The sequence below is a fragment of the Dioscorea cayenensis genome, chromosome 7 (genome assembly GCF_009730915.1).
Source record: "Dioscorea cayenensis subsp. rotundata cultivar TDr96_F1 chromosome 7, TDr96_F1_v2_PseudoChromosome.rev07_lg8_w22 25.fasta, whole genome shotgun sequence".
Lineage (NCBI taxonomy): Eukaryota > Viridiplantae > Streptophyta > Magnoliopsida > Dioscoreales > Dioscoreaceae > Dioscorea > Dioscorea cayenensis.
This window is the reverse complement of record NC_052477.1, coordinates 19,371,070-19,393,078: the sequence shown is the minus strand read 5'-3', so window position 1 is coordinate 19,393,078 and position 22,009 is coordinate 19,371,070. Positions and strand designations below refer to the sequence as shown.

The 22,009-nt window shown below is 37.0% G+C and overlaps 1 protein-coding gene across 1 annotated transcript; it reads left to right on the top strand.

The window, feature by feature from the left end:
- Positions 1–18,566: 18,566 nt before the first annotated feature.
- LOC120265127 (beta-1,2-xylosyltransferase XYXT1-like) lies at positions 18,567–19,547 on the top strand. The gene has a single exon (XM_039273032.1). The coding sequence runs from the start codon at positions 18,567–18,569 to the stop codon at positions 19,545–19,547; it is 981 nt and encodes a 326-aa protein (XP_039128966.1).
- Positions 19,548–22,009: the final 2,462 nt, after the last annotated feature.

The following is a 22,009-nucleotide window of genomic DNA, read 5'->3' as shown; positions in this document are numbered from 1 at the left end:
CCTTGATAGATTGTTGATTTTTGTTTTGTTTATTTACACAGAGCCATGGATTTTCATAGAAGATTATTGGTGGCAAAAATCTATGCACTTGAGAAAAGGATGGTAAATTTTTTTGCCATGAAAGCAAACCTAGACAATCCATAACAACGAAGACCACCACAACCCCAAGGCCCCCAATTTCAGCCCCAATATCAACATGTGAAGAAATACACTACTGAAGATGTTTAAGTAAAGCTTATGCTCAACACGGAGGCAAGATTTCAAAACATAAACACCCTGTTTGATGAACTCAGTACAGTACCAAGGAATGTCCAAGCTTCGATACAAACATTTGAGAACTATGTCGGGCAACTTGCTAGGGAAAATTCTGAGCATTCTTTAGGTAGCCTATAGATTGATATTAAAAATAACCAAAGTGAGCACTTGAAGGAGACCACTCCTAGGAGTGGGAAACAAGTAGAGGTGTGGGCCGAAGAAAACCCAAGTGTCATGGAAAACAGGTTAAAGCAAGATAAAGTGGATGACATTATGGCCATGGAAAAATCTAAGGAAGTGGAAGAAGCTCAATCGACCAGAATTGGTTAAGTGCACTAGAAAAATTATGGGAATTGTATTTGAAGATGTAGGTAGGAAGCTAAGGCCATCCTTGAACCTACCAATGCTGGGCTTGGACAATTCCCAACCAAAAATATTTCAATGGCAGCCCAAGCAAATTTTGTGGGCCATTTTTGATCATTCTAGAAAGGTTGAGAAAAAAAGGTTGATATGATGTTAAAGCCACCAATTGATCCACCCATGCCAAGCTTGATGAGTTCTCAACCAAACTTGTTCCCTTGGAAACCCAAACAACTCTTATGGGTAGTTCAAGGCCATTTGATAAGAGTTGAGGAAGAAAATGTGGGTAGGAGGTGGAAACTGTCCAAGGACCCATCCTTGCTGATCTAAAATAACTCTCAACCAAAGCTATTTCCTTCGAGGCTAAAGCAACTTTGTGGAATACTCAAAGGAATTTTGGCCGAAGCCAAGGAATTTTTTCCTTCGAGGCTAAAGCAACTTGATAAGTTCTTGTGTATTAGTAATATGAAGTATTCTTTTCATACAATGAGTATTATTTTTATCAGATTTTTATACATGTGTATTCATGTTCTTTTGTGCATGTAGGATTGTGAAGACAAGTATGGAAGGAAGAAGCCAAAGTAGATTGTGAATGCACTTTGTTGATGAAATCTTAGAGTGAACAAATGTGAAGACACAAGTTGTGCTCAAAGACATATGAGTGTGTGCCAACCTCCGTTGTACTCAAGTGAACATGCAAATTGAAGGGCACAAAGGCAGTCACACTCATGTGTTCCGACTTGTACAATGCTAGCAAGATTGTAGTCAAATGTGATTTTATTGAAGATGCAATGTGATCTACCACATGGATGTGTGCCCATTCATGTGGCCTCGATGAAAGTGTGGATTCGGGAACATTTTGGCAGAGTATTGTAGCAAATTACTGCAGGATATTACCGTAGCAATTGTTGTTCATAGGCCACTAAAAAGTTAATTCCAGTAGATTCACACGAGAGTGTGGAAATTCCACATGCCCGTGTGGATGCCCGATTCCAACATATTTAAGTCGTGACTTCAGCCCGTTTTGAGAATCTTTTTCCCATCATTTGCCCATCTCTTCACCATCTTTGGAGGCGCTCGCGGCTAGGGTTTGGAGAGGCATTGGCTAGGTTTTTGGAGTGGTTCTACGGCCTTCAACACCACATTCTTTTAGAAGATAGTTATTGGGGTAGCTTTCGTCGGCATCGATTCGGTGAGGTGTGCCTAGGCTTGACGAGGGAACCTTTGAAGAAGACGCGGCTACTCCACAAGACCATCGGCACGGACACCAAAGGGGTTTTATTCATGGATTGCATATCTTTACTCTCGATTCCATTATTGATTATATTTTTCTCTATGGAGAGCTAAACCCCTAGTGGGTACTTGGACTTGTAAACCCTAGGATGATATTGTTTCTTTGACCTTTTATTATGCTTTCTTTAATTGATGTTTCAATTGAGTTCCGATCTTGAATGCTTGTTGAGTTGATTTTCCCTTAGAGTGACACTAGGGTTGAGAATCCATCTTGGTAACCTTTGTGGATGAGTGATACACAATAAGGGTTAAACAATGCTAGATTGGAGAGTGTTGAGAGGGTGAGTCAAGAGGTAGCGGAACATCCTCTTTTTCCTCCAGTGTGATTTATCCTAACTCCACGTTCCAAGAGTTCTTTGCAGACACAATAGAGTGAAGTGCTCAGAGACGAACTCCGCTAGGGCTTAGTTGCACAAGCAAGAGAGTGAAGTTTTGAAGTAATCCTTAGTATCTGAGGCTTAATTGTGACTAGGGATCTTTCGCCTGGATCAAAGGGTTAGATCTAAATTAGGGAATAGGATTTATTACTTGTAGTCCCTAGAGCTTTAAGCAACCTTACACAGTGTGAGGCATTGAGACTGAGTCATTTCTCCACCTGGGCATAGTGTAGGGTTAGTCACTGTTGACCTTAGGTTTTGGACCGTGTGTTCTACGATTTCCATGACATTAAGCATCAGTTGAGAAACATATTGGTTGGTCTTGCACTTGAAACAATAGTCGTAGGGTGAGCAATGTCCAGGTTCCCCAATGTCTGTCGATTGACTCTCCTATCTTTTATTTGCACCTCCTTCTTCTTCTTTCCTTATTTCTATTTTCATTGATTTTGTTCACACCACTATCGATTCATCTTTATTCTAGTTAAATAGCAATCTTTGTGTTTCTGATCACTATTCCCTGTGGATAAGACTACCCACTCAATAGGGTATTATTACTTCAACAAAGCCGCGCACATGAAGTTCACACGCAAAATGGCGTTGTTAGTGTTCCTCTTTCACGAGGAACTAATTTTTTTGTGGTTTAGACATGATGAACTCTAGGGTTGCTTGTTTGTATTTTTGATGATTATCTTTGTTGATGTATTGTTGGATATTGTATTTCTTTTGTGGAATCTTGTAGTTTTGGTTCAAGCTTTATGTTCATTGATGTGTTGGATTGCATGAGAACTCTGAAGTCTAACTTCTAGATTGTACTTGGTTACGTGACCATCACCCTTGTACTAGACACACTTAGCTTGGAATGGATTCATATGTCAATACACCTTGACCATCGGGTATTTTGTACCCCTACAAATACCAAGGTTGGGCCTAATTTGAGTATCGACCCTAGTTAGAGATTTTCCTAAGCATAATGCAATCATAGGAGGATTTGGGTGGAAGTGATTCCTGCCTAATACTTGTATGGGATTAAGGGTTAATCATTGTGACCATCGAAGTTGACTTACTTTAGGAGTCGCTTGGCCCAAACTACCATCTCAACATATCAGCCTAAATTCAAGACTTAATGATAATCCTGGGAGGATTCGTTGTACAAATCACCCCTTCCTATGTTTGGTTCTCCCTTGATTACCAATTGTGCGTAGTGGTAATTCGGATTTCATTCTAGTTAGTTCTTTCTCTTTTTATAATTATTGTTCATCTTTTGAAGTGTTAGGCTAGGAAATCGATGAAAAGGAAGTAATAGTAGCTCTTGGCCCTGTGTAATACAACCCTTGTGTCCACACAGGGTATTACTTGATGACCCCCGTGCACTTACGTGTGTCACACCATATCCTTTCAAGCATTTGGGGTGATGCACGAAAATTAGTTATGCTTAACTTGGGATATTTTTCGGGGCTTTATGAAAAAGGGATACATGAACACACCCATCAATGCATTTCTGCTTGTGGATTTCTAGGTGATAAGTGCTTAAGTAGACATATTTTTATATATGTTTTACATGCATTGAGCATCATTTTTACTATGGTTTATGTCTCATATTGTGTATTTGGTGTTCTTTTATGCATATAGGTTGTGAATACCTTGAAGAGTAAAAAAGAAGCAAAGATAGGCTATAAAGACACAATGTTGGGAGTTCTTGTTCAATTCAAGGACCAAGACACGAGAGGAGTTCATAAACATGGAGATGTGTGCCAACTTCCAAGAAGATTCAAGTCAATTCACTAGTTGGAAGGGCACAAAGGCAGCCACATCCTCATGTTCCTTCTCTTTGTGAAGAGTGCAAGACCTCTCAAAGATACGTCGATGAAGAGAAGTTTTATAGCCTACCACATGAACGTGTGCCCGGACATGTGGCCTCAAGAGAAGAGTGTTTGGACCGCGTTTTGTGAAAAGTACTGTAGTAATTTTGCTATTCACGCGCCCTCGTGGAAATTCCACGCGCCCACGTGCAAATTCTTGCAGCCCACGCGGGCGCGTGGAAAATCCACATGGGCGCGTCGGAGCACGTGACAGACACGGTCTAAGGCCTATAAATAGCCATTTTGCCCTATTCATTCTCATCTATTGTGCGGCTCTTGAGGGGTGAGACGGCTAGGGTTTGGAGAGGAGGTCTTCGTGGCTTTGGAGGTGCTTCATCACCAACTTTGATTGATTCCTCCTCCGTCATAGCATCAAGGAAGCCACCGGTGAACCTAACTTCGGAGTGCGTCCTTCAAGACGTCGAAGCTCTCCATCAAGGCCATCAATTCATATATAAGGGGGTTTATTTCTATGGTTTTAATGTATTTTCATTCATTGATGGTGTGTTTTGTATGTTGCTCCATGGAGGGCTAAAACCCTAGAGGGTATTTGGGCTTGTGAACCCTAGGATTGTCATCTTTTGTGGATTTGCTTACTGTTTCTATTTAATCCGAGTTTGATTAAGTTTTAATCTTGATTGTCTAATGCTTGATTGCCTTATTGATCTTTTGGTTATTTGGTTTGCATGATTTTTACCTTGGTGAGAGAGAGGTCTCCATTAAGGTTAGAATCTCAAGATTGAAAAGGGTGGAGAGGGTGAGTCATGAGATAGTGAGCATCCCCTTTCCCCTCCGATTGGTGTATTCTATCTCCGTTCCCTAAGCTCTATGCAACCATATTTGGTGTGAGGCGTGAGATTGAGAGATTTCTCTGCCGGGACCATGTAGGGGGTTAGGATCCTTCACCGGGAATTAGGGTTGGATCAATCTTTAGGAATCAGATACACCTCTTAGAATCCCTAGAGTGCTTTGCGGTCATATGTGGTGTGAGGTGTTGAGATTGACCGATTTCTCCACCGGGACCTCGTAGGGGACTAGTATCGTTGATCTGGAGGCAGGATCTGATTATTTTTGGATTTCCATGACTTAACTTACTCATCATAGAAACACTTTGCTTACCCAGTACCTAATACCTGAATCCTAGGGGAAGCATTGCGCGAATACCCCACTTTTACTGATTGAGATCTCCATCCATTTCACCCTTGCATATTCGTCTCCGGTATTCATTTCTTCGCACATTAGATCACCATACCTTTCCATTTATCATTAGTCTAGAAAGCAGAGAAGAAGTTAGTACTAATAGCCCTGTTCCCTGTGGATTCGACTACCCACTCACTGGGGTGATTAATACTTCGACACCCGTGCACTTGCGGTTTACAAGCATATTCGGACGTGTCAAGTTTTTGGCGCCGTTGCCGGGGAACATGATACTAGGAAAGCTATTACTTTGTTGCTCTAGCCATTTATCTTTTTCATTTTATTTTTCTATTTTCTTTTTCTTCCATCTTTCTCATCGGTTTTTATTTTGTTTTCATCATTTTCACTCTATCTTCTTCCACCATTCTATTTTGTTTTATTTTGTCTTATTTACTTTTTCTTGCATGGAACTTGAATGATGATTAATCCAGTTGTAGATTTATATTTTCAGGTTGATGCTCTCACTAGAAAAATTGATCAATTTGTCAATGTTCATCAACAACACAATACATATCGCATCAACTATCATCCAAATCAAAGGAGCTACCCAAACCTCTTGTGGGATATTGATGGACAACAATGGGAAGCACCTCAAGAAGAAATTCAGCTGGATGAGAAGCTTGAAGAAGATATACTTCGGTTGGAAAGAGTGTTACCGAGATTTATTGAAGCAACCGATGCCCGTTTCCAAAATATTGAGGCCACATTAAGTTATCACGATGTCTCCATCAAAAACATTGAGCATCAATTAGGAGAGATCTTGGACATGCTTGCTAAGGAAAATGAAGAATTTGAACAAGCAAGGCAAGTGTCTCCAGGACATGATGAGGCCATGAGCACAATTGAAGAAGTTGGGCAAATTGAGTACATTGGTGTAGAAAATGAAAAGAAATAAATTGAATATCATTTTGAGATTTTGGATCGTGTGAATGAAGATTGTGCTTGTGAGCGAGGAAATTTTCAAGGGGATTTGCTAGTCTCATGTACCTTTCAAGTTGAAAATACATTAGAAGGAGCAAACCCTAAGGTTATGGAACAAGCATCTTTCTTTTGGATTGATCAACTCTTACAATGCAAGAAAGAGACTTTGGGAAGGGAAGAAGATGTGGATAGGAGATTGAAGCCATCCAATGACCCACCTGTGCAAAGCTTGGACAATTCCAAACCAAAATTGTTTCCTTGGAGGCCAAAAGTAAGATGGTTGGACTCTCCAATTAATATTCCACCCCGACAACTAGATCCTTGGTTTAAAGGAAGTAGTTATGCAATATCTAGTCGGCAGGAACACACTCTTTTCAAGCTTCCATAAGGTAAGGAAGAGGTACGTCAAGCTTAGTGACGTAAAACAAGCGCTACTTGGGAGGCAACCCAAGTTTTTAAATGTTTTCTAGTTTAGATTTTCATTTCTGTAGTAATAAATTCATGAGTGGGTGCTTTGATGAATTTTTGTTGGTGTTGAAGTTTTCATGAAATTTTTTTGATGATTTAAATTGATTTTCATGTATGTGGCATGGTTTAGTGTGTAATTCATGTTTATAGTTGAAAAATTAGTATTAATTTGATGTTTGGAGCCTTGCGTGGACTGTCTGCAGAAATTTTGCAGCTCACGCGGTCGCGTGGAATTTCCACGCGGCGATGTACAATACCCATGCGGGGGTGTGGAATTTCCACACCCCCATGTGGCTTATAAGAATATGAGGGAGTCACTTTTCATTATCTTCATCACTTACACTCTTCATGTCCCACTTCTCCATCTTCAAGAATCCGAACTTTTGAGCACAAAACTAAGTTTCTTCAACTCCTTTGAGATTTAAAAGTGTTTTTCCGGCATTTGCATTAAGTTTCCTTCACCAATTTGCACCGGTAAGCTTCATCTTCTCCCATTTTCTCCATGCCCTTATTTTGCAAATCCATGAAGTTTTATTGGTTTATAAGTGTTGTTTTTCATGGAAAATTTTGTAGAAACACTTTAGAATGTATGGATCGAAAATTTTTGGAAGTGTTGGAGCCCAATCATATGGCTTCTTGGCCATGGTTGGGACGCCCACGCGGGCGCGTGGCCGGCCCACGTGCCCGCGCGGTGAGCCCTCGCTCCTGCATGGACCGACCAGCCGTTCTGCCGCGCGCCCACGCGCCCATGTGGCTGGCCAGCCGCATCGGTTGGTGCCACGCGCTCGCGTGGCACCCTGGCCGAGACCAGAACACGCCTGGGTGGGCTGGAAAAGTACCCAATAAAGCCAGAAAAGTGCTTGGCTTGCTCTCCACGCCCGCGTGGAACCTTGTACTCATCAAATTCATGCTTAACTGACTTCTTTTGAAGCTTTGTTTGCAGGTATGACACCAAGGACCGAAAAACTTGTTCCAAAATGCTTTGATTTCATACGGTTAACCTTGGATGAGAACATTCTTTTGGCACACCGGCATCACCAGAAGATGACGTCGATGCTTGAGGCGTCCCACTCATGATTCTTTAGTTTTCTTTACTTTTGTTTTCATTTTTAGTTTTTCTTTATTTGATCTTTTAGACTTTAGTTAACTTTGTGTTTTATTTTGTTTGTGCGAGTTTGTGTTTCATGTGTTTTCTATTATGAACTCGTACATCTTTTCTATTTTGTTGAGCTTCACTAAACCCATTGTCTACGTGCAGATGGCCTTGATAGTGATGTTGATGGTGTTTTAGTCATAGACATGATCATGTGATATTGTCACATGGTCGTGTGAGCTTCATAACCCGTACAACAAGCTCATGAGTTAGACTTCACCAAATGATTAATGAGGAGTTCAGGGGAGTATTGTTTTAATTGCATTCCCACACACATTATGCTTCCATTGTTATTATTTTTATTGTGCTTGCATACGTACATTGAGGACAATGTACATCTTAAGTGTGGGGGAGGGTTCACCTTATACATGACTTTTACTTGTGTTTTCATGAACATGCTCTTGTTGCCAATGAAGGTTCACCTTAGGGTTAAGAGTTTAATTCTTAGTTTTTGGAGGTTATAAACATGGATTTTATCATGCTCTAGTTTTTATCCAATTTTATTGAATATTTTTGTCCGATTGCTCTTTGTGCACTTTTCTCGCTCATTTGACCTATGAAGACTCGAGTTCATTATGTTTGGGACTTTAGTGTGCTAGTTTTTATTTAAACAAAAAAAAAATCAGAGGAAAATCAGAAAAAAATCAGAAAATTTTTTTAAAAAAAAAAAGAATTGGAAATTGTTTGTTGTTTGTACATAGGGGGTGGAAAAAACTACCACCCATGATGTATGTAGCTACTCTCATAAGTCGGATACTTGTTATGCCCTAATGAGAGAAAAAGTTATCTCATGGGATGTGTGAAAGCTACAATCCTTGGTAGAAAGAGCTACCACCTCGAAAGTGTGAAAGCCACTCGGGAGGCATCTTGGGAAAAGGCTACCTTAGAGGTTGTGTGAAGCTATTACCTATTCTTTCTATTTATAAATAAGTCCCATGTTAATAAGAACTTGGTAGTGGACATAGTGTTGACATGAGTTGAGTTTTTCACACACACACGCATTCGGATTTTATCACATTCATTTTTGATTGGATTGTTTGCTAGAGCATTGATTGTTTTGTATAGTGTTTGATTCTCTCCATGACTGTAGAATTTTATTCTTGTACTCTTTTGGTGAACCTAAGTCCAAGCACTTCTCTTTTCTTTCCATGAGTTTAATGTTTAATTTTGCTTGAGGACAAGCAAAGACTTAAGTGTGGGGGAGTTTGATAAGTGCTTGAGTAGACATATTTTTATATATGTTTTACATGCATTGAGCATCATTTTTACTATGGTTTATGTCTCATATTGTGTATTTGGTGTTCTTTTATACATATAGGTTGTGAATACCTTGAAGAGTAAAAAGGAAGCAAAAATAGGCTATAAAGACACAATGTTGGCAGTTCTTGTTCAATTCAAGGACCAAGACACGAGAGGAGTTCATAAACATGGAGATGTGTGCCAACTTCCAAGAAGATTCAAGTCAATTCACTAGTTGGAAGGGCACAAAGGCAGCCACATCTTCATGTTCCTTCTCTTTGTGAAGATTGCAAGACCTCTCAAAGATACGTCGATTAAAATAAGATTTATAGCCTACCACATGAACGTGTGCCCGGACATGTGGCCTCAAGAGAAGATTTATAGTCAATTCACTAGTTGCAATTTTACTGTTCACACGCCCGCGTGGAAATTCTTGCAGCCCACGCGGGCGCGTGGAAAATCCACATGGACGCGTGGAGGCACATGACAGACACGGTCTAAGGCCTATAAATAGCCATTTTGCCCTATTCATTGTCATGTTTTATGCGGCTCTTGAGGGGTGAGACGGCTAGGGTTTGGAGAGGAGGTCTTTGCGGATTTGGAGGCGCTTCGTCAGCAACTTTGATCGATTCCTCCTCTATCATAGCATCAATGAAGCCACCAGTGAGCCTAGCTTCTGAGTGGGTCCTTCAAGACGTCGAAGCTCTCCATCAAGGCCATCAGTTCATATATAAGGGGGTTTATTTCTATGGTTTTAATGTTCTTTCATTCATTGATGGTGTGTTTTGTATGTTGCTCCATGGAGAGCTAAAACCCTAGAGGGTATTTGGGCTTGTGAACCCTAGGACTCTCATCTTTTGTGGATTTGCTTAGTGTTTCTATTTAATCCGAGTTTGATTAAGTTTTAATCTTGATTGTCTAATGCTTGCTTTCCTTATTGATCTTTTGGTTATTTGGTTTGCATGATTTGTTACCTTGGTGAGAGAGAGGTCTCCATTAGGGTTAGAATCTCAAGATTGAAGAGGGTTGAGAGGGTGAGTCATGAGATAGTGAGCATCCCCTTTCCCCTCCGATTGGTGTGTTCTATCTCCGTTCCCTAATCTCTATGCAACCATATTTGGTGTGAGGCATGAGATTGAGAGATTTCTCCACCGGGACCTTGTAGGGGGTTAGGATCCTTCACCGAGAATGAGGGTTGGATCAATCTTTAGGAATCGGATACATCTTTTGGAATCCCTAGAGTGCTTTGCGGTCATATGTGGTGTGAGGTGTTGAGATTGAGCGATTTCTCCACCGGGACCTCGTAGGGGACTAGTATCGGTGATCCGGAGGCAGGATCCGATTATGTTTTGGATTTCCACGACTTAACTTACTCATCATAGAAACACTTTGCTTATCCGGTACCTAATACCTGAATCCTAGGGGAGCATTGCCCGAATACCCCACTTTTACTGATTGAGATCTCCATCCATTTCACCCTTGCATATTCATCTCCTTTATTCATTTCTTCATACATTAGATCACCACACCTTTCCAATCTATCATTAGGCTAGAAAGCAGAGAAGAAGTTAGTAGTAATAGCCATGTTCCCTGTGGATTCGACTACCCACTCACCGGTGTGATTATTAATTCGACACTCGTGCACTTGCGGTTTACATGCATATTCGGACGTGTCACTAGGCTTGAATGACACATACATATTATTGGAATATCCCGGCTTGTCATAAAATGGCCGAATTCTGGAAGGCATCTCGGTTGGGTTATCCCACCCATCAATACATTCTGAGTCAAGCCTTTGGGGGTAGGAGTGATAATACAGGAGTGTTGACATGCTCTGATCTTCTCATGATGTACAATATCATCAAGCATTATCCTATCTACCTTGGGCACCTTTTCTTTAACCTGATTGTGCTCTAGGGTCAGTTCACGCGCCTGGATCCATTTTTGTTGGGACATATATCACACATATGATTTGAGGTATGGGATTGATAAAGTACACCCAAGGTATTGCTTGTTGTTAGCATTACTTCACCCCTTGGGATGTCGATACTCTTTTCAATAGGGTTAGTAGAGCGACGACACGATCCGTATGTCCTCATCTGATACTCGGCACTAGGAGAGCATATCAGTAACCCTCTAGAGCAAACAAACTCTGAGTTAGAGGATACCCTAGCACCATTCGCTCAGGCGATGACCCCACTAGACTTTGAGCTTCACTTTTAGGACCTTGAGAGGGAGGTACAATCCCTAGGATGAGGTTAGCAGGAACTCCTTGGGGTATAGTGCCAGATGTCAAACGGATATTGGTGAGATTTTAGCTTTCATACAAGGATCCTCATCCTCAGTCAGTACCACCTCAGAGGCTATAACATTTATGGCACCTACAACACCTAGGAATGGACAGCATCATGATTGAGTGAAGGACATGCATGGCTGCTTTTATATTTCTTGTTTTCTTCTATTATGTTTTTTGTTTCTTTTTGTACTTGTTGGTTTTGTACTATGTACTTGGCAAGGGTTGATTCCCTGGTAAACTATTTCTTTTCTTTATTATGGTAGTATGTGTTTGTGTTTACTCCCTACTTGTGAAATTGTGAGATATGGCACACCTTTTTATCTTTGCAAGGATATTATGCCACGATTTGCAATCCGACTATCCCCTAGGAGGTCATGACGTACAATAGGTTAATGTTGTGAAGTGCAAATCCTCATTAGTGAACTGGGGAATTTTCCATATACTGCCTTGGTTTTTTGCTTATCATCACCATTTTCTGCTAATTCATGTACATTGAGGGCAATGTTTGACTTTAGGTGTGGGGATGGGGTATTTTATTTTGTATTTGAGCTATATTTGCATGCTTTGTTTACCTATGATAGCTATGATCATTTGTTGAGAATTATCCTAGCTTGAAAGAACGATAGATGTGAGTTGTGATTTTTCTTTATTCTTGAATGAAAAATCCTATTTTATCTCTGGTGCACTCCAAAGCCTTCATCACTAAACTTCCCCCTCGCACACTCTGACCAACTCATCACCTTGATACCGGGCTTAGACCATTAAGTGCTACTTTCAATTATCATTTAAGAACTTTTGATTCTTTTGTGAGCTATAGCCCTAAGTGACATCTTAACATGTAGTATAGACCAAGAGACATGAGATAGGCTATAAATAGAAATAGTCAAGGACAATATTTGGCTGCTCACATTAACTAAGTAGCTAAGGGTATAGGCTCCTAACCATAGTGCATCTTAAGCCAATAGCTAGTGAATTATGAATGTGTGCATGTAGATTTGTAATTAGTTGAGTAGATGGGTGCTCAGGGTGCCTAAACAGCATGTGTACCCTTCTAAAAGATAATGTATAGTCTAAGTTAGTAAAAAAAGAACTATTAATCTCCTGGACTATATACTACTCTATAGAATGAGGCTAGAGTTTAGCATAGGAATTAAAAGGGTCTTGATTGATCAATGAGGGTGTACTTAGCATTTCTAAGACCGACAATCATCGTGTGTGGGCTAAATGGAGGCCCTAGATTGATCTAGAGTATGGAGGGCGAGGTAGGAAGCTCTCACACACTCACGGGAGCACTCTAGATGGAACATGACTACCTTTATTTGGTTTCATTTTTGTCATGCCTTGAACCTGGCTCATCGGACCCTATGCATCGACAAACGGCCACACACCTATGTGCTGGAATCCAGTAAGCATGCAAGGCCTCAGAACTGTTCTCACAACAAAAATATAACTTTAAAATTTTAACTTTAATTACAAAATGGGCATAAAAGGTTCAAATACAAAGCAGTTTTTCCTAAAACAGAAATCACATACAAACCTAAACATAAAGACAACTCAATTAAAAGGAAACACAAGCTCTCACTGGCCAAGTAAGTTGCCTGACAATCTATTTACTCTTTATCTAAAAAATATTAAACAACGAATTATGAGCTTGACAGCCCAGTAAGTAACCCACTAAAAATAACTGGGATCATAAGATATATTTCCATAAATGCAGAATCAAAAACCAATCATATCAAGTATTACAAATATTTATCAAAATTGTAGTTTCATGAAATCAAAGAGGTTTAACAAAATACAATTTAATAGTAGACAGAAATATATGTCTCCAAATCACTATGGCCAAAAAAAATAACAGAGATCATTTGTTTACCCTCGGTGACCCGAGCCAGACTATCAGAGTTCTAATTTTACCCTTGGTGACCCTGAGCCAAAATATCAGAGGTCGTTATTCTTTACCGATGGAACTGTGTGAAACTATAGTTTCTTAAAACAGTCAGAGTTTCATGTCGACATGGTCAGTGTTTAACCCCCAATGATAGGGTTATTGCCTAGTTAAATGGATACTAAACATATTTATATAAAAATAAAATTGTTATCAAAAAATAAAACATAATTTTAGAATTTTAGAAGTTCAGATAGAATTTCAGACAAGTCAGGCAGAACAGAATTTGCAGAATTATTTGTCGAGCAAACATACAAGTATATGTGTGATCCCATTTGTTTACAGTACAAATAATCCAGTTATATTCAAAACAATTTACAAACATAATAATTTAAAGAATAACATACATGATCAGAATGTGGCAGTTAATGTTTCGGGAAAGAAAAGTAATTCAAAATTTTAATAAGTATATAATAATAAAACTGGATCAAAGGCCAACAAACGTTTTAATATTATATAATGAAGCTTTAAAATAATTTAAATAAATTTAAAAATATTGATAATCAAAAAATATATATACGTATACATTTATATGCAGTGTTACTTACTTGATTAACGCCCAAAAATCCAAATTTCACACTGAATAAAGTTTCTCAGAATACCCTATATTGGGAAGTAGCCTATTAGTTTCATTAATAAAATGAATTTTACAATAATCATGGGTTTGCAAGAAGGCTTTCAGAAGGGTACAAATGCAAAAGATCAAACTATTACTATACTCTCACAAATATGGATCTTGCTAGGGTACAATTGCAATTATCCACTCTATGGACATATGAACAATTTCATAATGAGTGTTGAGTACTAAATTCCTCACAACTTTACATATACTTTTCCAAATCATAAATTTAAAGATTTTGAGAAATATAGACACCTAAGACAATGACATATCCGAAATTTACATTATTTAGAGAACCACTGAAATTATAATATTCATTTGAATCTTCAACTATTTCTGCAAAATTATAATTCTGACATATCCCTTTCAAAACATGCATATCTCTTAATCTAGAAATCTAAAAGAAATGAAATTTTATTGACATCCAGATCACTCAAAAATAAACAATTTCCTATTTTTCACATTACCAAAATCAAATCTCTATGACCATCAAAAACACCAATCAAACTTGATGTTCTGCACAGACATTCCATCCGAGCTAGTTTACTAATAAAATCATATCTCAAAACATACAAGTGTATAAAATCTGAAAATTTTCAGGTACTTAAATAACATCAAACTTTACAATTCTCTTATTTTACAGCTTTCTAAATTCTACCTCCAAGACCTCTAAAATTTTATGAGGAATTTCTGCTATTTCAAAAGCAAATATCTGAAACTTATCAAATGAGATCAATCAACAATTCCTCTGCCCGAACCTTATAAAAGATTTTGAAGACATAAATATGAATTTCACCCAAGGTTAAGAGACCATTCAATAAGGCATCAAAATTAAAGATAGGTAAGTGTAACAATGCAAATAGTTCAAACTATGTGGCCCACAAGAATTCCCTTTTATAGAAAAGTTTCCTAGCTTTAATGTTGACAAGGATGTGAGTACGGATCAACACATTATACTTAAAAAAAACAATAAAAGATTTATTATCAAAACAAAAGGTAAGATGGTTTGAAAATTATGCTTAACCCCTAGAATTGATGATAATGTAACAAGACCTAATAACTATAATTGAGGATTTAAAAAGAACTCATAATACAAAAGGACGAAGATAGCATAAAGAAAATCTTGTCTAATGTGTAGGTTTTCTACGATCACCTACCTGTAGTTATGCTTGCTATTTTGGATCTTGTCATCATCTCCCCTAGGCAATCCATCAAAGAGAAAGGGAGACACGTTCTCTTGCCAATTTCAAAGTACGCAAACTCCCAACGTGATAAGGCTCAGTGGTTGAGATCGTCGCTCAAAAAGTAGAAATAAAAGAAACAATAATTGAAATCAAACAATACAGATAGAATAATGATATTTGAAAATTTAAATATATATTTACTTTCAAAGTAAATCTAATGGTGGGAATCTAATCACGGGTTATATCTAACGGTGGGGATCTAATTAGGGAGTGGGGTCCACACTTTTGATACAACTCAACATCTTGATTTCCTTTCAATTTGTGCTTGTGAAATTCTTTGCTTATTGAACTTGAGGTCATACATTTAGCCACCTATCATATTTCCCTTATTCCTCTTGTTTTGTTTGGTTGCAAACAAGCAAATGCTTATGTGTGGGATATGATAAGTGCCTAAATGTACGAATTTATACGTAAAATTCTTGTACCATTTGCATGCATTCTTGTTGAATCGATACCTCTTTTTTGTGTTTAAATTGTTTTTATTTATGTTGCAGGCCTTGAAGAAGTTAGGGTGAGCTCAAGAATGCATTTAGGAAGAAATCCACAAAAGAAAAAAGCATTTTGGAGTATCAGTAGTGTAGCTAATGTTGTAGCTAGAGTATTCTATATGCCTGCAACAAGTTGGTTGGCAACCTTACGGACTACCATCCGGCCTCATGAATGCCATGAGGTTTGTGGGAAAAATGAGCGTCGGAACTATAGTTGATTAGTGTAGCAGGCATTGGAGCACCAAAGGATTTCTTATGCGGGATTTGGCTGGGAGTCTTACAAGCTACCATGGGCCCTCATCGATACTGGTAAGGCTCAGAAAGAGACAGGCTTAAAAAGGCCTGAGTTCTTGAAAAAGGGGAAATTTTTTGGGACCCTAAGAAAAGAAAGAAAGATCATGGAAAAAGGAGCATCATTATAGACGATTGAAGGGTGGAATTCAGGGGGAGAGGCTCGATTTGGCATGATCTCCCACCAATCTCACTTGAGGAAGCTTGAAGATGATGAGAAGAGACACTACTATTGTGGTGTTCGTGGAATCCTTCGGAGGAGATCCGGCCTTCCATCTAATCACCAACGCTCGAGGGAGTTTTGTCATGCTTGATTTAGTTGTTTTCATGAGTTTTACTTTGTTCTTCATTGTTATAGACAACTAAACCCCAATGTTACCGGGTGGCAGTAAACCTGGGATGAACTTGCTTGTTTGAATGCTTTAATTTATTTTTAATGCAATTTTGTGGTTTGTAATTCATTCTATGTGTATTTGATTGCCTTGGATTGTATGTGATCTATGTAATTCAATTTCTTGATCGTACTTGGATGCACGGGATGCGTCTTTGTATTAGATTCACATAGTTTAGAAGGGATCTCATGTACCAATACATTGAGAGATTCGAGTATTTGGTACCCCTCCGAACCTTTGGTTCTAACCTAGATGTTGTGTTTGAGCCTACCTAGAGATTTTCCTAAGTGTTTGCAATTGTAGGAGGAGTTGACCCTAGAAGGGATTTTGATCAACAATTGTATGGGATCTATTTTTGGAATCTCTAGCCCGAACCACTGTTGCTATTTTAACCTAGCATCCTTCTAGCTTTAGTAATCCCGAGGCGATCCGCATCCATGATTGTTTGCCCCATTGATATCTCCATCTGATCTTCCTGTAATTTGCCATTTTTATTTAGCTTTATTTAGTATTTTAGTTATTTTACCACCACTTGAACCTGGACTTGTTTGGTTAGACATTTAGTGAAAGGGAAGTAAGGGTAGATCCTTGGCCCCGAGGAATATGACCTTTGTGTCACAAACTAGGTATAACTTGACAATGCCATACGCTTGCGGGCTGCTCCTCATCACTCCCTTTTAAGAATTTCAAAATATTTATTATTAAACAACCTTCATATTTTCATTAGTAAATATTATAAACTTTAATCTATTCGACACCTATAAGGTAATAATATTTTAGTAAAATGATATTTGGTAAAATAAAATTCTAATCTAAAATATGTTAATGATATATTCCAATCACATTACTGTCTTGTCAACAAAAAATGGGCATACTTCTATCAATATAATTTAACAATCACATTCTTAATAATCATATTTGTGGCGGTAATAAGTTTCCCAAATCCAACGACACCTAAGAGGTAAATGATTACTTACCTAAAAGTAGTAAAAAGTTAACTATCAAAAATGATAAACACATCTGCGTTATTACAAAAAGACAAGGATTAAATGGTAAAAACTATTGCAAAAGCAAAAGAAAAAAAAATCCAACTTTATTCATTTTGGAGAAATTTAAATCACTTCGTTGATGCATATATAATATCTGTTCTAATGTTAAAACCAAAAATTTTCAACCATATTGAACCACCAATGTATTCATGTGTAATTTTACCTTCAACATATGAATCATAAATATTACAACTCTAAAAATATTATTAAGTTTAATTTCTATTTCCATCATTACAATAACCTTATTTGTATCAATGCTTGAAATGTTTCCTTTAGTGAGAAGCAAAAATATCAAGGAATACATATATATTATACAATTACAATTTTACACCATTAAATAATAATTTAGATATTGATAGGGATACATATTCAACCAAAAAAAACAAAAAAAAAAAGAAAGGAGAAATTATTTACTTTATAAAGTACTATTTAGGACAAATATATAGGCTTACAAGAATGCAATAACTATGCTTCCATACATTAGATTGTCATTCTACAAATTTTCAAAGAATGAGAAATTACCAAATTTCTCTAGTAAGATATTTCCTTTAATTTACACCCTACCGCCTCACCATAAATTCGAATATTATCACTCTTCCAATTGTGGTGCACACAATAAATGCTAATATAATTAGTAGCCAAAACATAAATGACAACAAATTAATGTCTCCATTTTTTCTTCTCCTCAATCTTCAAAGTTTTTTCCACAAATTATTAAGGTGAGAATAGAAGCAACATCTTGAATCCCATGGAGAACTCTCTTCACAATATTGTCTTCTCGTTTTTTATTTCATTCACGATTCTTTTGACCTCGTTCCTCTTTTTTCTCACTTTCTTCTCTCCTTCACTCTTCTTCTATCATCTCCCTCCTCTATCCTTTCAAAACAAAAGCAACACCAATATTGACATTCACTTGAACAATGGAGGTGGGGAATGTTCATCATCTACTCCTACCAACACAATCTGTTGTGATCAAACTAGCTACCATTCTGACATCTGCTTCATGCATGGTGACATAAGTACTTACCCTCCTTCATCTTCCATCACTCTCCATTCCTATTCAAATATTTCATTGAAACAAAATAATACGAAGATACAACCATACACTCGTAAATGGGAGATGTATCTGAAGGAAAAGATCGATGATTTGCAACTTAAGATGGTCGGCTCCTCTGATCCTAAACTTCAATGTGATGTCCTTCATGATGTCCCTGCTTTGTTCTTCTCCGCAGGAGGTTACACTGGTAATGTCTTCCATGCCTTCAATAATGGTATACTTCCTATCTACATCACTTCACAACATCTCAATGGTAGTGTAATCTTTGTTGTCCTCCAATACAGTGAGTGGTGGTACACTAGATACCATGAAATTCTATCCAAACTCTCTAATTACCCTCCCATTATCTTCTCCAAAGACGAGTTAAGAACTCATTGTTTCCATGAAGCTATTTTAGGTCTACGTTTCCATGGCACACTTGCAATAGATTCAACCCAAATGGATGATAACAAGACAATAGGAGACTTTCACCAGTTACTTGATAATGCTTATAGACATCGAGTTATACGATATATGCATACAACAACAAATGGAAAGCCGAAACTTGTGATCATCTCTAGGAATGCATCAAGAGCGATAGAAAATGAGGCGGAGTTGGTGCAATTATCTGAGAAGATTGGATTCCATGTGGAGGTGATTATTCTTGAATCAATGGAATTGGGTGCAATTTACTATGCTCTAAACTCTTGCAATGTGATCGTTGGTGTCCATGGGGCTGGCCTTACTCACATCCTTTTCATGAGAACTGGTTCGATTCTAGTGCAAATAGTGCCTCTTGGTCTTGATCAATTAGCAAAGACATGCTTTGGAGAGCCAGCGAAGAAGATGGGGATAAAATATGAAGAGTACAAGATACTGCCCAAAGAGAGTTCGTTGTACAAAAAGTATAAAGCTTATGATCCAATACTGAGAGATCCAGATAGTGTGATTTCTAAGGGGTGGAAAGTGACAAAAGCTATTTATCTTCAAGGGCAAAATGTGTCTTTAGATCTTCATCGAATTAGGGTTCCTTTAGTCAAGGCTTTTCAGCATGTGGTTTCATAAAGGGTATTGTAATGTATAGTGCAAAATAGTATAATTTGGAGAATATTGAATTTGGTATATTAATGATTAATGAATGAAAGTGCCCAAATATTCTTATAGTGCATAGGTGATATTTTATCTTATTTTATTTTGATTTCAAGTAAATTTTGTTATTATCATTTATTTCTGTAATATTATGTTATGTTATGTGGAGTATTAATGGAAATAATTTAATTTTTTCAAAGAGTCATCCTAGTTATGCCACTAAAAATAGCAGGAGTGTGCATAAATTTTGGAGGAGTAAGTGGGAGTGGGTCCGCATATAGGTGGGTACTAGAACAACTCACAGACAACCACTACTCACACTCCAAAAAATGTGCCCTCATAAGTGATTTGAATTCTCACCACTTGTGAGAGATTCTAGTGAAAACCCGACTTCAATAGACCACTTGATCGTTGCTAATTCACTCCATCCTTTTACACAACCACATATTCTACTAACTTTTAGCATCTATCATGAATTATGAACTATAATAAGAAAATCATATAAATTGTAGTAAATACTATTATGAATATTCATATCCAATTTAATTAGGGTATTACATCTTAGTGCAATTATGATCATAAATATTTGTCAAAACAAAATCATGATCATAGATGCGTCAATAATATTTTCTTTGAGAAATTTTAATTGAAAAAAAATCTATATTCACACGATTCATTAACACTAAACCACACGCACCACATGTTATATGTCATCTTTCTCTTTACCCCTTATATTCATACAATTTCTTAGATTTTTTTGTTTGTTTTATGTCAATTTTATCAATTTGGTACTTACACAAAATCAAATTTATCAACTCATATCTCCTTCAACACTAAACAACACGCACCCACTATCCTATTATATGTCATATTTCTCTTAAATAAATATGATTTAATTATCGTGTTGATTCATTTCAAAGGAAATAAAATAATTTTAATTTCCACCCTATATTGTTTTTTAGAAAATAATTAAATAATTTAATTTTGGATGAAAGTAAAATACTTTCAATTCCCTCCTTGTGTTATTTTGGATAGAAGGAAAAAATTTCATTCCCCTCCTTAATTTTAAGATACTACTAGCATTAATTCTTGTCTTTTTTATTAAACCCTAATTTATATTTTTGTTGTGCCATCTTCCTCTTAGATTAAAGCCCTACTAATATTCATGACATATTTATATTTCATTTTGGATTGTATGCAATTATTTTTTCAATATTTAATTTCAATTTTTATTTATGCTCCAACCTTAGTGATTATGGTCTTTTAATTGTTATTTAATTTTTCTTTCATATTATTTTATGTCAAGTGACTAGAGACATGCCTAGGCATGGAGGATTTGAAAAAAGAAAAAGAAAAGATCTCAATATTGGAAAGAATTTTTCAAAAGAAATTAATACGGCATTCCATCCACAACCATCCGATGTCAATGGACCTGCAAATTGACACCGCAAGTGGATCAAGTAGTCATCATACTCTTCAACAACCAAGAGAAGATTCTAATTATATTGGTAAAATACAATACATAATATATCTTCAAATTTTAAATTTAAATTATAAATTCATTTTCCATGTTTTATTTTTTAAATATCATTATGTCTAATGCCATTCAATTTTATTTATTGTAATAGGAATGATGGACAATGGAACTAAAAAGACGATTAGATGTGACTATGGAGGTCATTTTACATTTTCACAAGGCAGAAAAATATGTGAATGAAAAAGTGAAGGTGTTTGATTTTGACGTTGAGTTTATGTCATATTTTGGTATGTTGGATTTTCTAAGGGAGGAATGTGAATTTGACATTTTAAGAGGTGATAGGTTCTACTATCTAAATCCATCAAGTTGTTTTCAGGATTTTAATGCCTTGGTACTAATTAAATATGATGGAGATGTGCAAAACATGCTTGGTAGCTATGCTAAATTCAATTGGAAGCCTATTGATATATACTCTATTGAAGGATTATCATATTGTACCTAACACTTCTCTTGAGTAGAATTTCAGACATAGTGATGTAGATGTTGTTTACATAGTGATGCAGATGTGATAAACAACGGGATTGAAGAAGAGAATGAACCAAGTTGTCCCCTTAATGATTTAGGTAGATAATTTTTTTCTTTTTGAATTTTTTCAATGCATGTTATTTTGATGCTTTTCATTTTAGTTTATTGATTTAATGTATTTCTTTTCTTATTAATAGATTAAAAAATTATTAAAAGAAAGACAAGAGGGACTACACATTGCATGAGACTCATTGGTTTAGAGAATGGGCAAAATTCGCAAGTAGAATTTGATGATGACCACCAAGATGTTGGTGGTAACTCAACGGATTTTATTTGGTTTTTAGGACAAACAATTTGGAATCAATCATGTTGTCCTTTACAAGTCAAATAATAGAAAGATATTCAAAATGATTCCATTGAGCATATGTGGCATATT

Coding starts and splice junctions, on each gene's coding strand:
- LOC120265127 (XM_039273032.1), top strand. CDS start 18,567: ATGTATCTGAAGGAAAAGATCGATGATTTGCAACTTAAGATGGTCGGC.